Genomic DNA, 21,945 nt, shown 5'->3' with positions numbered 1-21,945 from the left:
GCCTCCAGGCTCACTGTCTTCTGCCACACACTGCTCATAAGCACAACTTTGGGGTGCTGTCTGTCTTGGATGTTTTAGTTGAGATTCCTGCATTGCATAGATGACTCTTGGAGTCCCTCCTAACTTTACAACTCTATGATTCTACAAGACATAATGAGAAGGATGGAGAAGTCACCCTACAGAGTGCCAGAGTGGCTCACTTGGTAAGAGACCTCACACAGAAGGCACACTTGTCCTTAGGACCAGGGTTCAAGACCCACCATGCGGCAGCAGCCAGGAGAGAGAGACTCTTTTGCCAAGCAACCCAACTGAAGGGCTAGGAAACACACCAAGAGGAGCCATAACCTCACATTGACAACAATACCTTGTTCAACCCCCACCAGAGCAAACGAGGGGGGTGCAATCGTGTTCACCTTTCGCGTGACAGGTCGTGTCAGGGGAGAAAGAGACTTGAAACACACATTGCAGGGATAGATATAAAACATACGTTCAAAAATACAGTAAAGGTTCGCTATCTATGCTAGCATTTGATTGATGCTGGAGTGTGAATGAGTTGAGAAATAAGGCTAAGAGCACATATTGATATAGGAATGTATTAGATAAAATGTAAAAAAAATACAATAATAAGAGTACATACTTTGTAAAAAAAGGAATATACAACGGGATAGACAGGAAGTCTAGTGTGTCGGTATGTATATGATTGAGGGGGGAATTTGTTTTTGTTTTTTCTCTTTGTTTTTTTCTTTTTTTGTTTCATTTTCTTTCTAGGTACAGTGGTGCCTCGCAAGACGAAATTAATCCGCGAGTCTCTTCGTCTAGCGGTTTTTTCGTCTTGCGAAGCAAGCCCATTGACGGCTTAGCGGATTAGCGCTATTAGCGGCTTAGCGGCTTTTAGAGGCTTTTAGCGGCTTATCGGCTTAGCGGATCAGCTAATAAGCGGCTTAGCGGCTTAGAAAAAGGGGGGGGGGGAAGGAAAAAAAACCCGCAGGAACTCACAAGACATTTTCGTCTTGCGAAGCAGGCCCATAGGGAAATTCGTTTTGCGAAGCGCCTCCAAAACGGAAAACCCTTTCGTCTAGCGGATTTTCCGTCTTGCGAGGCGTTCGTCTTGCGGGGCACCACTGTATATAAAATTTGTATATAATTTTTGTATACAAGTTGGAAATTATAGTAATATGTAATGCAATGCAATGTAATGTAATGTAATATGACAACGTTTACCTATGTAACATAAGAATGTTAACAAATAAATAAAGTGCAAATTCAAAAAAGAAGAAGAAAAGAAAAAGAAACACACATTGCAAGCAGCCCCAGAACAGTTCTCCAACCCAACCAACCAGATCTTCAAGAAAAGAAGTGCAACTGGTCGCTAACTGAAGCTCACTTCTGTTGGCGCAGAACTCACTTGAGTGCATAAGGCATCCCAAGTCAGAGCCCTACTCAGGAGAAGGAATCGTGAGACTATGTGTTGTTAGAATCAAGGCCACATTCGCATTCTAGAAGGGTTGGTGGAGCAGACAAGCTGAGGAGTTGAACCCTCAACTGCTGCTTGGTTTCTGATGCTCAAAGCCTGCCAGTCTTCTGGACAGTTCCTATTCTGCTCAGTGTGAGAGGCCTGTTGATGGCTGCAGCTGCTGCTGGACAGCTCCCCAATTTGGCTCCAAAGGCCAGTCACCGTCCAGCCACAGGGAACAAGGGTGTGCTGCTGGAAACAGCAGCCCTGTGTGAGGTTCCCTGCTCCTTCCTGGTATTACCCAGTTCAACAGGTAGTTACTCATCAAGGCTAGACAATTATGTGGAGCCAGATATGAGTCAACAGGGTGATGCAGCAGCAAAAAAAGACTAATGCTATTCCAGGCTGCATCAACAGAAATATAGCGTCCAGATATGGAAGCATGGGAATGATAGTAGAACTTGGATATAAAATTTAAAGCATGTTATGGTTTAATAATAATAATAATAATAATAATTTTTATACCCCGCCCTCTCCAGCCAAGGCCAGGCTCAGAGCGGCTTACAAGCAATAATAAAAACAAGTTTAAGAAAAAATTATATGAAAATGATATACCGATGGTATCTAACACTGAGTAGATTGGCAAAAATGTATAAATCTAAATCAAATAAATGTTGGAAATGTAAAGAGAAAGAAGGTTCTTTTTAGCATAAGTGGTAGTCTTGTAGTAAGGTTAAAGCTTACTGGGAAATGATATATAATGAATTGAAAAGGATGTTTAAAATAACGTTTGTAAAAAAAAACCCCAGAAGATTTTCTTTTGGGAATTATAGGGACAGAACTACCTAAACTGTATAGAAATTTATTCATGTATGCTACTACAGCAGCAAGAATATTACTTGCCCAAAAATGGAAAGAATGACTTTTTGCGTGATGCCATGCAATAGTGAGCTCCATAGCCAAGTGGGGATTTGAACCCTGGCCTCCCAGGTCTTTGACCAGCACTCTAACCACTATACTACGCTGTCCCTTGGAAAAGCTATTAATGGTGAACAGGGATAATAGTAGCATACTTCAAAGAACTTGTACCTGTATTCGTGTTTCGCATCCTAGATCACAATTCTGCAAAGGGTATTGTTAAAAACTATTGAAGAAAAAGTAAAAGCATGCTGTTTCTCTGACCCAATTAACCTTGTCTATAAAAAGACTCTTAAAACACCTCCCACACACAAAAGCAGCAGAAGCAACGTGGTTGTGATAGCAGTGCATAATTAAGAAACATGCAGCTGTTCAGTAAGATAACCCATTTTTCTTGTACACACACCAAAAAAATCAGCTCTTCTTGCATTTCTGTAAATATACGTGCTTGAAAAGTTTCAGTTTACATTAGCAGTGCAATCCTGTTCAATGAGATTTGTTCCCTAGTAAGTTTGTGGGTGTGTATAGGAGGGTGCCTTAAAGCTTTATTAATTTTTCATTTTTTGCATTCTGGCCTATCCTGTTAGCCTACAGTTCTTGCACCTCAAGGCTACCTGGTGTTCAAAGATTGTTCAGTGATGTATTTGTATATATGGTTTATGTATATCTTGCTTTTCAACTAGAGTCCTCAAAGCAGCTAACAACATTTATAAAATGTAACAGATATGTCAGTTTGCACTGGAGCTGTACTCAGAAAACACAAACAACTGCAGTGGACACTCAGGTTGCAAACGTGATCCGTGCAGGAGGCACGTTTGCAACCCACAGCATTCGCAACCCACAGCGCCGTATCTGCGCATGCGTGTGTCACGATTTGGCGCTTCTGCGCATAGTACGATTTAGTGCTTCTGCGCACGCGCGAGCACCGAAACCCGCAAACAACCCATTCCGGTACTTCAGGGGTTCGGCACAGTGCGCAACCAGAAAATGCACAATATGAAGCGTCTGTAACCTGAGGTATGACTGCAATCCCACTGTTCATCAAATCTAATGCTCACCTTTTCCGGCCAAATTACATTGCGAAAATTGAGGTGTGCATTAGATTCATTGAGAAGTATATGCTAGTAAGTCTGATCTTTATTAAAGGAACTGTTGCAACAGGGTCCCCACTCACCACACGCAGGAGGGAGGAGAACCCTGAACAATGGTGAGCAAGCCCTTATATGGACTTCTGAAATTGCCCACCCTGTAACCCAAGACTCCCCCCCCCCCAAAAAGCACACACATCCTACATACATCACAGAAGAAGGCGGTCTACAGCAGAAATTCCGTCTGCCAGGATACCTGATAATGGTCACTGATTGCACTACCTGGGCAGTCTGGCCATTCTTTTGTGATGGTTGAAACTTTTGTTCCTGAATCCAGGTCACAGGCTCACCCTCATCAGAATAAGGTCAATTATCTGACTGTTGACTCAGGATCCTAAACTGGGCTTTTATATTTAATTTTCACTTTCTTCTGTGCATATTGTAATGTTTTCTTGCTGTTATGGCCATTGGCTGAGGCGAATAAAGTTCCTATTCTATTCTATTCTATTCTATTCTATTCTATTCTATTCATACACAAATACACCCTTATTAAGACAGGATTTGCAAGCAAAAAGACAATGGCAAGGATTTCACCATTTGCTTCCGTTACTGAAGAATATTTGAGATGTTTTGGGACTACACTCCCACCATCCCTAGCTAACAGGACCAGTGGTCAGGGATGATGGGAATTGTAGTCCCAAAATATCTGGAGGGCCGAGTTTGCCTATGCCTGGAGTATAACTTAGTTGAATACAACCCACAGTTTCTTAATGTGCATCTATCTACCGGTATCTATCTATTTATCTATCCATGTTAGCCAGTAGCACCTTAAAGACCAACTAAGTAAGTTCTTGGTATGAGCTTTCGTGTGCATGCACACTTCTTCAGATACACTGAAACAGAAGTCACCAGACCCTTCTATATAGTGAGAAGGTGGGGAGGGGTATTACTCAGAAGGGTGGTGGGATTGGGTGATTGGCAGATAGCTGTGATGAGCCTGTTGACGACTGCAAGAAACTTCACCAAGAAACTTGCACAGGTACAGACTGATATCTTCTTTCTTACTAAATGCAAGAACCTGGACATTATACCCAAGGGTCTTAGAATTAAGAACCCTCTACAATCCACGTATCCCACTGAATACCTATTGCAGTCGTTAAGAGTCGTCAACAGGCTCATCACAGCTATCTGCCAATCACCCAATCCCACCACCCTTCTGAGTAATACCCCTCCCCACCTTCTCACTATATAGAAGGGTCTGGTGACTTCTGTTTCAGTGTATCTGAAGAAGTGTGCATGCACACGAAAGCTCATACCAAGAACTTACTTAGTTGGTCTTTAAGGTGCTACTGGAAGGAATTTTTTTATTTTGTTTTGACTATGGCAGACCAACACGGCTACCTATCTGTATCTTAGCCAGTGTTTTTTCTCTAGAAAAATAGGTGCTGGTACTCACCACGAAGTTGTTACAGTAAGCACTGATCTTACCATAAGTACATTTTATGCATATTGATGTCTTCTTTTGTCATCTTTCTTTTGGTGATGCATTACCTCCTTTCTGGCAATGCATAACCGGCAATCTCATCTCCCCAGTTCCTATCCAAACTTCTATCCAGTGCAGCCTATCAGTTCTCTTGATCCCTGAGATCCCCAGATGCTTTGAAGCTGCCCTTATTTACAGGTAAGTTAACCTTTAGAAGATGCTTCCATACTCAATTGGGTACATACAGCACCATATCAGAGGTATTTTGACCAAGCTGCGGGAGGCAGTGGAAGAAAGGAGTGCCTGGCGTGCTCTGGTCCATGGGGTCATGAAGAGTCGGACACGACTAAACAACAACAATCAGAGGTATATGAAATTTAGGCCTCTGTCTAGATCACATATCCAAACTAACACATTTGGAACCTGATAAACATGCTTTCAATACAAAGATAGCTGACATGTTTCTAAATACTGTTGTCAGCGTTACTATCCTCCCATTTTATACTGCAATTACATCTCAAGCAGTGAAGCTGGAAGCACAGATGGTGAGTAGGTAACTGCTATACAGGGCATATATTAGGGAATGGTTGCTTCAAAAGTTTAAATTAGCATGCCAACAGTGTCAAACTTAATAAATCTCACTGATTCTATAATGCTTGTTCTGCTGCAGGATTTGACTAAAGGGCTCTCCTTTGCACGTAAGAATGCATACATTTTCTGAGGGTCTCTAGAAAACCTATGTTTGCCAGGCTGTTATCTAACGTTGATGTAATCAGCTATTTTTGTTACATGATTACACTGAAATTAAGAATCTAATTCTGTTAACCATAATGTGCTTCTTAACAGTGCCCTTTTTTATAAGGAGGATGTTGCTTTAAAGGCCAAACAAATTTTGACTTTTTAAAGGCAGTGAATCCACTTATTGTAGCATATTGGTTTCAAAAGAATTCTGAATCACCTGCACTCTTGCGTAATCTGGAGGTTATGCATCATCAGCACCCCCACCATTTTCTACTGGGGTTATTGCACTAAAAATAGGTGTGCGTGTGGGTTATGGGATACAGAATTCGTTCGCTGGAAAATAGACATTAAAACTAGCAATGGCTCTGTGTAACGGTTTATTCATATGAGGCCTAATCTGTGCAGTTCCTGAACCACTAAAATGGTCCTACTTTAGCATTATTTGTTTATTTATTTTATTCATGCATTGCACTTATATTCCACCTTTCCTCCAAGGAGCTTAAAATGGCATACATGGTTCTCTTCCTCCTCATGTTCATCCTCACGGCAAGCCTACAATATATCATGAGAGAGACTGTGACTGGCCCAAGGTCACCCAACACATTTCATGGATGAGCATGGATTTGAACCCTGGTATCCCAGGTTCTACAGTGGCGCTGTGGGTTAAACCACAGTGCCTAGGACTTGCCAATCAGAAGGTCAGCGGTTCGAATCCCCGCAATGGGGTGAGCTCCCGTTGCTCGGTCCCTGCTCCTGCCAACCTAGCAGTTCGAAAGCATGTCAAAGTGCAAGTGGATAAATAGGTAAGGTGATTGTGAATGTGATGGGGTGGGGTGCCTGGTGGCACTTTAAACGCTAATTGAAGTGGCAGATTTTTCTTTGTAAATAGCGGGAAGGTAAACGGCATTTCCATGTGCTGCTCTGGTTCGCCAGAAGCGGCTTAGTCATGCTGGCCACATGACCCGGAAGCTGTACTCTGGCTCCCTCGGCCAGTAAAGTGAGATGAGCGCTGCAACCCCAGAGTCGGTCACGGCTGGACCTAATGGTCAGGTGTCCCTTTACCTTTATCTATCCCAGGTCCTAGTCCAACACTCCAACCACTACACCACACCAGCTCTCCAAATCACTATAACTACAAATTCATGGAGCATAAGTTCATCAGTGGCTACTGGGAGGCTATACGCTTCCTCAAAGATTGGCTCCGAATATGAGTTGCTGGGAAACAACAGCAGGAGAGTGCTCTCGTCCTTTAATACCCTGCTTGTGGGCTTCTCGTAGGCATCTGATTGGCCGCTGTGGAAAACAGGAAGCTGGAGTAGGTAGGTCTTTGGGCTGATCCAATGGGGCCAATGGGAGTTGCAGTCGAAAACCAAGTTGAGGGCAAATTGAGTTCTATGCAGTTATGCTTACTTAGAATATTTATCTGACTCGGGAACTAACCCAGGGTGATTTCTCCCTTGAGATTTTGGCAGCAGCCTAAAAGGTTTCTCCTCCCCACATCTTCCGTAGGCATCAACAGAATGCTGATTTTTATAGTTTTCTGGGGATAGGGGTTTGTTGTCTTGTACGCTGCTTGGAGACAATGCTAATGAAACAGTATAGAAACTGTCAGATAAGATCCTAGTGATCAGCCATTTCCAATTTGTACTTTGGTAGTGCGATGTTTTGCATGGGTTAAAGGTGTAGGTAATGCATCCTTTCCTGACCTAATGGCCTCCATCATTGTTGCACTATGATTCTCATCATTCCTGGTCATTGGTCAATTTGCTAGAGTTGATGGCAGTTGTGATCCAAAGCATCTAGTCCAGTGATGGCCCAACTTGGCCCTCTAGCTGTTTTGGGACCACCATTCTCATCATCCCTGACTACTGGTCCTGTTAGCTAGGGATGATGGGAGCTGTAGTCCCAAAACAGCTGCAGGGCCAAGTTTGGCCATCACTGATCTAGTCCAAAGGTTGGGGGAAGGTGATGTAGTGGTGTTTCCCACCTACCTAATGAGAGAACGGGGACACGGGTGGTGCTGTGGGTTAAACCACAGAGCCTAGGACTTGCTGATCAGAAGGTTGGCAGTTTGAATCCCCGCGACGGGGTGAGCTCCCGTTGCTTGGTCCCAGCTCCTGCCAACCTAGCAGTTTGAAAGCATGTCAAAGTGCAAGTAGATAAATAGGTACTGCTCTGGTGGTAAGGTAAACGGTGTTTCCGTGCGCTGCTCTGGTTCACCAGAAGCGGCTTAGTCATGCTGGCCACATGACTGTACGCCAATAAAGCAAGATGAGCACCGCAACCTCAGAGGTGGTCACGACTGGTCAGGGGTCCCTTTACCTAATGAGAGAACAGGTTGTGAGCACGAAGAGGAAGAACCATGGAAAATCTGGAAGAGGTGGGAACTGGGCCTGTTGGTAATGGCAGGACCTGAGGAAAGAGATGTAAGTGCACATTAGAAGAGCCTGCTGGATCAGGCCATTGGCTCAATCTAGTCCAGTATCCTGTTCTCAAAGTGCCCAACCACATGCCTGCGGGAAACCCTCAGGCACGACCCAAGCCCTCTCCACTCCTGTGGTTTCCAGCAACTGGTATTCAAAAGCATTACTGCCTCCAGCCATAGAGGCAGAATATCACCATCATGGCTAGCAGCCACAGATAACTTTATAAGCCATAATGAAGTACTGTACAAAACAATTCCACCTGTGTCAGGTGTGGTTTGAACTAGGGACTCGCTGACTCACAGCTCACACTCTGAACTACTGCATGACATCACCTGCAAAGTCGAGTCTGTTGTACACCACAAACCACTTGCTATGTCAAGGTAATATTAACCACAAAGATACTCAGCAGTGGCCATTCCTAACGAGGAGGTCAGGTTGAGTAACCTGCTCTGCTTGTACCAGCATGTTGTTATTGTCACAAGATTGAGGTGCAGAATTGGGTGGAACGAGTTAGAGGATTTACTACGTCATTATCAATCACTCCTTCAGTAAATTCAATATTCAGAAAACCTTTGGTGGAACAGATCTAAGAAGTGCAGACCAATCCAGATGATATTTAACAATGATGGTTTCACTATAGGTTTTTTACTTTAATGATGGTTTTACTATGAGGTTTTACTATGGTTTTATACTTTAATGATGGTTTTACTATGAGGTTTTACTATGGTTATAATATAGGGCTGGAGATTTCTGAAGGGAGAACACAGTCTTGGGGCCAAGACTATTTTCAGATTTGAACCCTTTATTTGGGAAGAGCAATCTGACTCGCTCGCAAAGATAAGCAGGTGTGGGGCGTCGAAAGGGGGGTGTAAATATTTTAAAAAGAAAGAAAAATATTGCAGGTCAAAGAATGCGGCTTCTTAAAGGTGCCCGAACTGCAGCACCCTTTTATTTTATTTTTTTAGCAAATCACGCACCGCTGTGGCAGCTCCATCTCCTCTCTCAAGACCCACCCCATCCCTGCAGTCGCCACGATTGGCGGAACTGGCTGCCAATCACGGAACTAACGTCCTCGGCATATAACACACGGTGCAGCACACCTTCGCCGATATATTTTTTTTAGATAAATGTAAAAGAGAGGCTTCATTGGTCGCTCCGCCTGCCAATTCCGGACCAAGCCCGCCCTTTGACTCCTGCGATTCTGATTGGCCGAGCCCATCGAGCCGGCTCGAGTCGACCCCGTCATCGCCGCCTCCTCTTCGGGAGCGGACCTGGCGCCGGTTGGCGCAGAGGCGTGCCAATCTCCTCCGGCGCCCCGCCCCACCCTCTCAGGTAGCCCGGAAGATGGCGGCGGCGAGAGGCGCTGTCGCCGCTGCTGTCGCCGGTGCGGACGGCTGGGCTGCGTGAGGCGAGCGGGAATATTTCCCCCCCCTCCTGCTGCTGCTTCCGCTTCTTTATCGCTGTTTCGGCGGGAACCGATGCCGGGGACGGCCTTGCCGCGAGGGCTGAGGGGAGACGCGGAGGGCGCCGGCAGGCCTGGCGGCGGGCGGCGCTGAGGGCGCGATGCGGGGCAGGCGCCGGCGGCGGTTCCGGGGGGCCAGCGGGCGGCTGGGCCGGCCTCTGCCCCCCTGGCTCGGCCTCTTCTTCTGCTGCTTCCTGTCGGCGTTGCTGGGAGGCGGCGAGGCGGCTCCTCTTCGGCAAGCAGGTGAGAGAGAGACCCGGGAAGCGGGCGAGGGGGTCGGATCCTGTTCAAGGTGCAGACCTATGTAACTCAGTGGCAAGCCAGGAGAGAAGCCGAGGAAGGGAGACAGGCGACCCCTCTGGGTTGGGCCCATGTTTGGGGTAGACCCACTGACGTTACTTAAAGGCTTCAGTTCAGCGGGGGCAACCTTTACGGTTGGGCCCAGACGCCCCTCATATTTAAAGTAGGCCAATTGCTGTCCGTGGGGCTTGAGCTGCTAAAGGCAAGAAGGAACACAGGAAAGGTAAGGGGGTGGGGAGACAGAGAGGCAGCCTCTGGGCTGCCCCCCCCCCGCACTCAGTTTTAGGGTAGACCCACTGACATTAGTGAGGATTCAGCTGTTAAGCTGCTGCCCCACTGAAAACAATGGGGCTAAGCCAGCCTTTAAGTCCAACTGAATCTGGCTCCAGTTCTCTCTGTGTTAAAACTGATACTGTACATCATAAGATGAAACCCAGGTGATTGTGGATGTGATGGGGTGGGGTGCCTGGTGGCACTTTAAACGCTAATTGAAGTGGCAGATTTTTCTTTCCTCTTTGGTGGCCTGGAGGCCTTGTAGCTGTGTGTGTGTGTTTTATATATTTATCCTCTTTCGCCTGCTGTTAAGGAGCTCAGGGCAGCTGACATGGTGGTCTTCTCTTTCCTCTTCAATTTTATCTTAACAAGAACCTTCTGAGATAGGCTAGGTTGGTCCAAGGTTACCTGACACAGTTAGGCAGTTTTAAACTCTGGAGCTGATGGCCCTATTGGGAAGGGGTGTGTGTCCCTCTTTAGATGGTATTGCATTACTTCAGTCACTTCAGGATATAGGTAACCTACCCCTCTTGCATTGGGGGGCCCTTCTGCTCACTTCTGCCCCCAATCTTGCCTTGGTAGCACTGGCAGTGACTGTTGTGACTGAATGGAAATGTGAACTTGTTTCTTCTCAAGCCTAGTCCAACAGTTATAATGGCACTGTGTATGTCATTATTTATTAATGTTTATACCTCATGATATTGTACCGTATAACATTATTATTATACCTCAGTATCATCGTTTATACATAGATGATGTGCATAAGTCCTTGCTTCGCAATAGGGAAACGGGGAGAGAAGAATGTTGGAAATCCTATGTCTCTGTCTCTGTACACGCTTCTGTATCTCTCACAATTGCAATTGCACAAAGGCATGAAGAAAAAATGAGGTAAAAGGAAGGCTATGTTATCAACTGTTACTGTTAAGAATGACCATTTTTCTTATTTCATATGCAAACTTAGATCTTGTGTAGAGGTTTCACAGGCCTAATATGCCTCTTTCATTTAATGGTTGTATGGCCTCATTTACATTTTCTCTTGTACCTTTGTGTTTGGTATATAAATAACAGACAACCATGCCTCTGGAGTGAAAGTTCATGAAAACTGCTGCAATAAATCTTTTACAGATGCAATAAGGCTCTTTGCCCATCATGTATGTAAGATATTCTCATATATGTGACTGCTAGTATTCATAGATGACCAGGATTGATTTCCTTTTTCATATACATAAGGATTTCTCTTTCGTTGGGCAAAATTTCCCTGTGTGCATTCTGATTGTATACACAATGTGTCTAATAGCGTAGTTGAAGATGAGCTATAATGGCTCAGACCAAGGGTCCTTTTAATCCTTCAAATAAAGCCCACAAGGTGGGCATAAAGACACAATCCCTCCCTCACTGTTTGTTCCCTGCAACCGTCATTTAGTGCCATATAACCTCAGAACCTGCTGATAGACCTATCCTTCATGAATTTATCTAATCTTTCAAAAGCCATTTTAAAGCCATCCTCCGGAGCAGCCACTGGCCATTGCCACATCTCATGGATATATCTTCTTCAGTGAAATTACACATTGTAAAGGAGTAATTTCCAGAGTGTTTCAAATTCCAGTCTCTCCAAGGGGAAGAACTGCTTTACAGATAAGTAAGGCAGTTGGATCTGTTTTGCCCTTTTGACAGAGTAATCTTCTGTCATGTCTATATCTGTATATCTTGGACATTATAATTGGTCTGAAACACAGTTGAAATTAAATATACCTTTCTGCAAGTATGTATGGTATTTCCCCTACAGTTTTCCCCAAGCTATTGGATTTTTTGTTGTTGCTTCTAGTAAAAGTCATCCCATGCTTACATCGAAGTTATTGGAATGAAGTTTATGGAGACAGAATGCAACACAAGCACAAAACATTTTATTGGTGTAAAAAATGTGACCACAGGTCAACAGCAGCTATTCTCTCTGCTAGACAGGAGAGGTATCTATCAGTTTGAGATTAGCAGCACCCAGATGTGTTTCAGAGGTTTGTGTGAGGAGAGGAGAGAGGAGGGAAGCATGAAGCACGGTGGCAGGGCGGTAGCTTTCACTTGGAGCCTCTTGTGTCCACAAGGAAACAGGAAGTGCAGTTACCTTGAAACCGACAAAGCTGAGCTGCTACTTGTTTGTTGCCTGAGAAATTTATTTCAGTTTTAAAGTATAATTTCCTTCTAACAAATTTTCTCTTAACTCTGGAGATTGGTCTTTTAGGGAAAATTGGGGACTGCCTCACCAACCCCAGTTTACTATCAGCCAGCCCCCACCTGCCTGCCTTCTTTCTTACACAGAGGGGCCTTTACTGAAAACGTCATCTTCCTTAGTTTCAGTGTTCCCTTGTAGAACTCAGGAAAAAAAGCGGGGGACAAAAGTAGCATTAGTTGGATCTGCCTGTCACGGGTTTTAGTCCCACCTACTATTTGGGCTCCCTGCCTTCACTCCTACTGGTCCCAATGACACCAACCACCACTGCCTACGATAAAGCTACAATTCTATGCAAACATAATTCGGAAGTGGGAGTAAGCCCTATTTAACACAGTGGGCCTTGCTTCCAAGTATACATGCATTGAACTGAGCTGCTGGTTTACAAATGCTAACTGTGTCACACTTGAGTAATTTAAGCTGTAAGAATTGCCTCTCTCCTGGTTTGGTGCTATGGTGATCAGATGCGAGGGAGAACAATGCCCCAGACCCTTTAATAGATATTTAATTGAGGGATTTTCAGCAGGTATAGTTTCTCTTACTTCTGTTTGGCAGTTTCCTCAGCTGGTTTAGCTTGTTGTATGTGAAGTTATACCTCTTGAACTTCCCTCTGGTATGCCACTATTACAGGCAGAGAAGCCTTGTTCTCCTTTTTATCTGATCCGCTAGAAATAGTGCCTGCAGTCACTGAAGTGAACTACATTCTCAATTCCAAATGCTAGGGAAAGTCCATTCTGCTACCAGGTGGTCAAAGGGCACTTTCACATGACACAGAAAATCACCTTTGAGCCTTCTGTGAGTGCATATATATTCTGTAATGTGGAATAGAAATAAGAAGAGCTGTGTTAAAACCAAATGGTGGTGGGGAGGGTGTCTGCACTGTAGGAAATACTTTTTAAAAAACTGTGTTGGGCATGGGACTCCCCCATGTTTTATTAAGGGGTAATGATCCCTAGAGTGTTCCCAGGAGAGTGTGGTTATGGAGAGCACAGGTGGTAGAATTGCTGTGAAGAACTGTGGAAATACAAGGAAGGAAGGAATAGGTGAAGTAGCTGTACTGCAACTAAGCTTGTGCAGAATGCTTTACCGAAAAAGCACAGCAAACATCTGAATTGGGAGGCAGAGCCTTCAGATCAAATGTAAGACATCTAGGCAGGTTTGAATCCCATCATGGAAGTGCCAAGAGTGAAAAAAGTTGTACTGTATATAGTCAGACCTTTGTCCACCTAGCTCTATATTGTTCATTGGTTGGTGTAGATCTCCAGGGGTTCACATAGGAGTCTTTACCTGTCCTACTTGAGGTGTCAGGAATCTAATCAGAAACTCATAGAATAATAGAATTGTAGAGTTGGAAGGGACCCTGAGGATCATCCCTACAGTGCAGGAATATGCAGCTGTCCCATACGGGAATCGAACCTGTAACCTTGGAATTATCAGAACCATGCTCTAACCAACTCAGCTTCACATGCAAAGCATGTGCTCTACCACTGAAGTATATCCCTTCTCTGATATCATTACATAGAGGAAGAATCAATGGAATAGCTGAGCACAGGCTTCTTTCACAGTGGAGTTAGCTAACATGGTGCTCTCCCAGTGTTGTTGGACCCCAGCTCCCATCAAGTCCCAGCCAGAATGGTCAATGATGCCTGGAGAGCACTACTTTGGCAGCTACTGCCTTACAAAATGGGAATGTGGTGTGGCTGGACACAAAGTAATGTAAACTTCAGCTGGTAGGATGCTGTGTTTTGTAAGAAAGGGAATATATGTCCAGAAGCAGTAATCATCATGATTTCTTTCCCAGGTATTTTCTCAGCTGAACTCACTTATGCACTCAGAATTGCTCTGTTGTCTAAGGAACAGCATCATGTGTGCTGATCATGTGTTCATGGTCTCTCAAACATCACCTTTATGTCATGCTAAAATAAAAGTTATCCCTAATCTCTGTGTTACAGGCCTTGATGATTTGGATGGCTTCTTCCCAGATTTTAGTCATACATAACTGCTGTAACCTGCTGAGTTTGAGAGGCATGCAGTGTTCTTTCCATACTGTGACTTTAATTTTGGGCCTGGCACACATTGTACGTTGCAGAGTCCTTTCCTGCTTACTGTTAGTATAATCTTTTGTTCCTCTGCTGCTGCAGTTCTTTTGTATATCTTCTCTGCCACTTCTATTGGACTGCATCCTTTAAGCGTATTTTTCTCCTGTGTACATATACCTCATGCTACAGCATAGGCTTAATGGCTCAGAACTGGCTCTCATGTTTTCTTTTTGAAGGCTTCTGCCAATTTGAATTATATCTCCCCATTCCAACAATAAGCTTTAAAACCAAAAGCATGAAGACATTAAAGTATTATATTTACAATATGAAATATTAAAACCTCGTTAAAATGACTTGGTTGTGGCTATTAAAAGCCAGTCCAATCAGGGTAAGTCTTATATCAGGGGTCGGGAGTCTCCAGCCCTCTTAAGTCCTGCTGGACAACACCTCTCATCAAACCTAACCAATGACCATGCTGGATGGTGCTGCTAGGAGTTGTGGTCCCAGCATCTGGAGGGCTGCTGGATTTCCTAACCCTGTCTTGTAGTTTGCTGGAAAATATTCACACTTGAATTAGAAAGGAACTTCTGCATTTGTTACAGAGCTACTGAGGGTCCCACATGTTCAGACATGACATACAGGTGTTGATTAATTAGGAGAGCATCCTTAGTTCATCTTAAAGGTAGTGGTGTCTGTCTATAGTTCATGTACAGCTTTAAAATTAGGTATATCCACAGCTCAAGTTTTTCTTGTGACTGTCATTGAGCAAGTAATATTGGTAACATTGCATCCCAGTTCTAAGAAACCACGATTTCCTTCAACTTAGGCAAGCCTATGTGAGCCTCGGACCCACACACTTGCACCTCCTTGTCTTTTGTGTGCTGCTTCTAAACCAGTCACAATTTTTTGAGATGTCAAAACCCCCTGGGTAACAGTGGCTTACTTAATCTATGCTTAGTGAAACAAGTCAGAATCAGTCCTTAGTTTCAGATCCTGGCTTGGTCTTACACTGTGGTGAAAAGTTTACAGTGTACACAATTTACCATTTCCTGCATTTGGACATCCTGGGGAATTGTGGTAAATTCAGAGGCAGGAGATTTGAGTCTCCTTCCATAGTACATGAAATAAGAGAAGGGGGAGCATGTGAGCAGAAGACATGTTTCTGCTGCTTCTGATCTGAGTCTTTGTAGCTGCTAGGGTAACTATTAAAGCTATCTTATAGTTGGGGCATTAATTGCTCCCCACTCAGTAAACAAACAAAATATTTTATTATACCTACGGGACCGTCTCTCCTAGTATGCCCCACGGAGGACCTTACGGTCAGCAAATAATAACATCTTGGAGGTCCCGAGCCTCAAGTAGATTAGACTGGCCTCGACCAGAGCCAAGGCCTTTTCGGCTGTGGCCCTGACTTGGTGGAATGCTCTGCCACAAGAGACCAGGGCCCTGCAGGATCTGACATCTTTCCACAGGGCCTGCAAGACGGAGCTGTTCCACCAGGCCTTTGGTCGGGGTCCAGTCTGACCCCCCCCTCTCTCCTTATAAGAACTTGTATGAAAGTGCCCCTCCCAGCTTTTCTCACAGGTTCATATATGTCAGGGGTTCAGGAGCAGAGGCACAGGGAAGAGAGGAGATGGAGAGCGAAGGGGAAGAATCCGAGGGGAGCGTAGGAGAAGAGGACAGTGGACCGAGGGATTCCATGAGCCTCTCCAGTGAATCGGAAGATTCACAGAAGGGGGCGTCAGTGGCCAGGGGTAGGGGGTTCCCAAGGGGAACCCCCCAGGAGCAAGGGGGCAGCGGGGACTCCCAGAGCAGTAGTTGGAAATCAGGACCAGCTTCCCCACGAGAGCAGAGTGGGGGGGAAGAGTCACAAGGATCGGGGCCAGTGCATTCCCCACCAGGGAGAGAAGATAAGGCAGGGCTGACCACACCTCCATCGGAGAGTCAGACAACAGAGGGGAGGTCAGATCCGGCCAGTATCCCGGAAGAGGGAAGCAGTGACAGAAGTAGTGTAACGGTCAGGAGGAAGGTCACTGGGTTGGCGCGAGAGGCAAGTTCAAATGTACAGGAGCGCGGGACAGCAGAGAATGAGGATTGGGAACCGGGTCCTAAAGCCCGCCGGAGGGAGGGGGAGGAGCTAAGCGACTCAGCGTCGGAAGAGTCCAGAAAGGGCAATGCCCCAGCGGGCAGGAGGACCCAGAGGAGGAGAGAGCAGCGTAAAAGGTGGAGCAGGCCTAGGATCTTAAACTGGTGTCATAGGGGAGGAGACTCAGACGGTACTTCGCCGGTCTAGGGTTAAGACGTAGAGCTGCGCGCTGCGGCTTGGAAATGGAAACTGAACCTCAATAAAGACTTTTGTACATAACGACAGCCTGGCGTTGGTCCTCTGTGAGCTGGGACCTAGAGGCAGCTCTGACAATATAAAATCAGTACAAACAGGCCAGTGAGCATTTAAGGTTCCCAGCTCTAATCTGCTGTGCATTGCTTGGTGATTATTGCAATGTTAAGAGAACCATATGCATTTATAAACAAGGGTGGCAATGTGCTAGGGAGTCATGGTTGGCTATAATTTCCCAGTATGTTCCGTGTACACATCTCTCCAGATGTTCTGCTTTACCAAATGGCCATGTTGAAAACTTATTTTGGAAATTGTAGTAACCTTTAATTTTCTAGGCAGTAATATTCCTACTTCTGTATTTAAAGAGTTCATTTTCTTCTTTTTGAACAGTGTGAAGGTATTTTTATCTGTAGGTGTAAGAGGTGCATTGTTACCTTGCTGTTAATGCAGAATACTTCTTTGGTTTACCAGCTCTGCATCAACCTGATAATGCAGGGAAACCAAACTCTGAGCATGTTCTATAAACTGGGAATAGGGTAGCATGAGAGTCATGTTTCAATAAATGTAGTTTTGTGGATGCTTAAAAAAGAAATTAACTCCAAGCCTGGGTGATAGGGCATGTTACAAATCAAATTAACACCTTAATGGGGGTGTCTGGCTTGGCAAATTGCTTTTCTTTTCTCTGCCAAGCAGTCTGTTCAGCAAGGCAAGCAGTTCTGGCAGGGGCTAGCAGCTCCCCAAATCCTTGTGACCATTTTCAAGGGCTTTTAAGTTGTTCTAGTGTTCATTGTAGTCAAGGCTGGGTATACTCTGTGCCACAAAACTAGGAGCAAGTTATATGCCATTTTGCATAAATCTTTTAAGTTGCATGAGTTAGTATCTGGATTTGTATAGAATTTAAAGGGGGGGAGTCAAGATGAGAGAGGGATATATGGGTTGTTTTGTAGGACCTGTGGGAGGTGCAGGCCATTCCTTTTGCCTGGTAACTTACATTTTTGCAAGTTACAGCAGTGAAGGCTTGCCTGCTATGTTACAGCTCTGCATTTCTCTAGCTTTATAGCTCTGCATTTTTCTAGCTATGTCGCAGGTCAGATTTCTGCTTCTTACCTGTATTTCTCCCTGCCCCATTCTGTCCTTGATTGTGCTGTTGCTGAAATATTTTTAAAGGTTCAGTATATGGAGTGGGGGTGGGATTGACCTGCTTCTTCTGATCCTCATGTTCTGTTCACAAGAACTGGGAAAACAGAAGTGAAAATGAGCTTCAACTCTTCTGTGGCTTTCATAGCTGCTGTTGTGGCTGCTTGTGGTTAAATATTTTAAAATACTGGGTTTTTTCATGTATAAGACTAGGGTTTTTTCCTAAAAAATAATGTCAAAGATTAGGGGGCATCTAATACTCTGGGCCGTTTCCCCCCATTTTCTTAAATCTGAGTCCCCCAAAATAGGGAGTGACTTATACATGGGGGCGTCCTATAGACAGAAAAATATGGTACTTTTGTTATCTAAATTCTTAACTACCCCTGAAGATATTACAGTGTTTATATTAGCTGTGTATATAATAATGAAGTGACTTGGTTGTCTTCAAAGCACGGCACTATTTCAAGTGAAATTTCCTGCATGTGCTGCTTTGAATTTGCTTCTTTATAGACATTGCCAGCTGGATAGTCATTTGGAAGCTGGTTAGTGCCGATGCAGAAGCTCTTGAGCTCAAGTTCAGATACTATACTGTTGTATGTTAATCATTGCTTGATGTGACAAAATAAGAGTTACTGCCTGCTTTTGGAGGCTGCAGCACCGTTCAGGTAGGAATGAATTTAGAAACCTGAGTGCTGCTCAGATGATGGAGGATAAAGTGGACATGACAGATTGGAACCATAATTTTCTTGTTGTGTGTTTGGACACTCAACCCATGGTTGGGGTTCTAAATTATGTGTAACAGAAGCAGTGGCCTGGTGCAATATCTACATTTAGCCAGAGAGTTGGCCTAATTGCCAAAGTATATTGAATTAGTCTGGGCTTTGCATTAGCTTCACAGCAGGTTTCTGACAAGGTTGTGTTAGACCCAGCTGTGTGATGTAATTGGTTTACTAAATCCAGTAAAATGGTTGACTCAAGCTGCAATCATGAACGCATTTATGATGGCGTAAACCTCAGTGAGCATGTGGCTTACTTCCGACTAAACATTCATAGGATTGCTCTGTCACATTGAGCTGGCAACCTCTGTGTACCTGGACTGTGCTACACTCTTCTACATTGTCTGGTATAATACTCTCATGTAACTCCTCATTATAGAACCATTTTCTAATGAATTTATATTAGTAAGCAAATTAGTAGATTTGGTTGTAATCTACACTTGCAAGTAAATCCAGAAATGTTAGTAGCTCACATTCAGTTTTTATCCCTGCTTGCCTATGTATAGAACTGTTTGACTACTGTGACATGATGATGGCGTGTGAGAGAAAACATGCACAGTTTAGCAAAGATCCTGGAGCCTCTTCACTTCCTTTTCTGTTGACAAGTGCCTGTTGACAAGCCTCTTGTGTTAAAATACAGACCCTGGGTTCTATCCAACATCTACTCTAAGTGGCATTAATTGAAATTAATGCACATTATTACTAATTTGGATGTAGTAATTTCAGTGGTTCTACTGAGAGTAAATGTTAGCTGGATACAACTTAAATTAAAACTTCATATTCATGTCTGCCCTCATTAACTCAAAATTATCCTGAAGTCTATCTTACTGACTTAAGAAAATTATAATGCCTTGCTTATTTTGGAACTGTTGCCTTTAATTATCTTCCCTTTTCTATTTTTAATTATAACTATTTAATATGTTCCAGTCATTGCCAATGATGGGGAAGAAATACATTACAGATTTTCAATAGAAATACATAGACCTAATTTTAATGTCTAATGAAGAAGACACTGAGACCAGGGGGTGATGGTGGGATGCCCATGGTACTCTGTGTTACCTAGGTGCCTCATGTTTTCCAGAAATACTTATTGGCATTTGAGCAGTTAGATAGTAAACATCAAAGGGAGAGATCCAGTGGTGTCTGCCCTGCTCTGCACACCCAAAATCTTTTGTGGGGGATTGGAGAAGGGATGAGAAGAGAATGAGGAAGACTCATGCAAGTGGATGCTTATTCACATGAGGCTGGTGCCACCCAAGAGTTGTAGGAAGCTGTGTTGGTTCATTAGTATAGTAGCCTTACTGAAAGCAACAAAAAGTCATTCTAAAAACTCTTCAAAGCCCAGGAAAACAAGACGTTCTTTTGTCCTAAAGAACATCAGGGGAACTGGTAGTGAATAGCTGAGGGACCACCACTGAGAAGGTCCTAACCCAGGAAGCCACCCATCACCTCTCAAAAGGGGCAGTAACTCGGTTGGACCTTTGATCTTAGTAACTGGGCAGGTTTACACAAGAGTTGACAGTTCTTGAAATATCCTGTTCCCAGACAGCTTGGGACTATGAAGCTCAAAACTAGTCAACTGTGAAAAGCATTAAGTAATTTTGATATTACTTTACTAATTGAGTTATAGAGCTATATTGCTTATAGAAGTTGTGCCTTTTAGCTGATAGGTGTTGCAGTTTAGCTTCTCATCAGAGCAACCCTGATGTAATGTACAACGATATTTGAGAGAATATTTGACCATGGTCAAAGAGGTAACTGATACTGCTGAGGCACCTGACTTTGTTGACAAGCCTGTTTGATAGGTTAAACCTACTTCTTGTGTGTTTTAGGTGAATCAAGTAGTTGGAGTTCAGACTGTAAAAACAAATTAGCATGTACTCAGCTCTATTTGCAGTAGATGATGTTATTTTGAAGATACTGGGACATACTTGCTAGGGTGGCAACTTTGTTCATGGACTGGTGAGAGAATCTCGTCTGTTCATCCCTGCAGTTATCTTTCTTACTCCACGAGAGCTTTCCACATCCATCCACATCTTCCAGCACTGAATAGCCTTTCCTGTATGGAAAGATAGTGTGCATCTTCAGGGTCTCTGGGGGTTTTTGTGTGCATGCAAATATTTTGGTAACTGCTCTACTTTTTGTCCTGAGTAGATTCGTTTTATTGCTTAATACACAGTGGACCCTCCGGATATGAACTTAATTCGTTCCGGGGGTCCTTACGTACCCCAAAAAGTCCGCAACATGAGGCGCCGCTTCTGTGCATGCGCTTCTGCACATGTACGTGCTGCGAAACCCGGAACTATACTCTTCCGGGTTTGCCACATTTGCAACTCGAAAGTTACATTACCCGAAGGTTATGTAACTCCAGGGTCCACTAGATGACAGTTGAACAACTTTTGCTATAGGAGGTACCAAAGTGTGTAGAAAGAGTGCTTTGAAAACATGAGATCCTGTTGCTGAATACACTAAGACAGGAATAAGGACTCGCATCATCCCTGGCTATTCACCATACTACCTATAGCTGATGGTATTTGGGGTCTAATAACTTCTAGGGTTCACAAGTTCCTTATCCCTGCATTCTAGGGGTTCACAAGTTCTTCAACAATACTTTCAGGAGCTTGGTTTTTGATGCACATCTCTTTAAGAGTCATCTAAAAATATTGGCATTTTTCTGTGTGGTGTCAATATTGTCTTGGCCTTTGTGGACACATGCCTCTGTTTTCTTAGTACCTTCTCTGTTAGTGTCTTACATATGCAGGTTTAGACATGTTCATGCACATGTTGCTTTAAATTCATAACCTGTCCGTTCTTCAGGGTGGCTTTCTAGTAAAATATGATACATACTTGTGTAAGCATGTTTCCATGTAGTTTCTGCAGGCAAGGATGCCTTCAAGTGAAATGAGGTTTAAAGATAGATGTACTCTTTGATCTTTTAGGGTTGGCTGGTTGCTTTAGAAATATGTACCAACTTCCTCAAAAAAGTCAAGTTGCTCAGACTTTGCTGCAACTTGAAATTTAGAGCAGTTGCGGGATCTTTCTAAGAATAGGTTGAAGTGTTAGGAGAAATGCAAGTAAAGGCAGAAATACTTTATTCCAGAGTGTCTTTCATCAAAAAATGTTTTTGATATATGTATACCATTCCATGAAGAAAGTTATTCCTACATGGGAACCAATACTTGCTATTGGTTCCTATGTCAAATGTGATAAAACAAGTTCAGACTCATTTTATAATTTGAAATGAAGACTTGGTGGTTGCCTTTTCATCTTGTTGAAGTATCTTAACT

General features: G+C 43.9%; 1 protein-coding gene and 1 long non-coding RNA gene across 3 annotated transcripts in view; one reads left to right on the top strand and one right to left on the bottom strand.

Annotated features, from left to right (window-relative positions):
- Positions 1 to 697: 697 nt before the first annotated feature.
- On the bottom strand, positions 698 to 9,130 carry LOC307203359. Its single transcript, XR_013833188.1, has 4 exons — positions 9,087 to 9,130; positions 8,006 to 8,095; positions 2,543 to 2,597; positions 698 to 764 (listed from the first exon to the last, which is right to left on the bottom strand). It is a non-coding gene; the product is annotated as an uncharacterized lncRNA (long non-coding RNA).
- A 293-nt stretch (positions 9,131 to 9,423) lies between these two features.
- LMTK2 (lemur tyrosine kinase 2) overlaps positions 9,424 to 21,945 on the top strand; it is a 44,888-nt gene continuing 32,366 nt past the window's right edge. For both annotated transcript variants that reach the window (XM_079953667.1, XM_079953668.1), the window contains exon 1: positions 9,424 to 9,814. In XM_079953667.1, coding sequence (XP_079809793.1) covers positions 9,673 to 9,814 — 142 coding nt within the window. In that variant the 5' untranslated portion in view covers positions 9,424 to 9,672. The remainder of the gene's footprint in view (positions 9,815 to 21,945) is intronic.

This window comes from Podarcis cretensis (genome assembly GCF_951804945.1).
Source record: "Podarcis cretensis genome assembly, chromosome: 14".
Classification (NCBI taxonomy): domain Eukaryota; kingdom Metazoa; phylum Chordata; class Lepidosauria; order Squamata; family Lacertidae; genus Podarcis; species Podarcis cretensis.
This window is presented reverse-complemented; position numbering and strand designations above follow the sequence as displayed.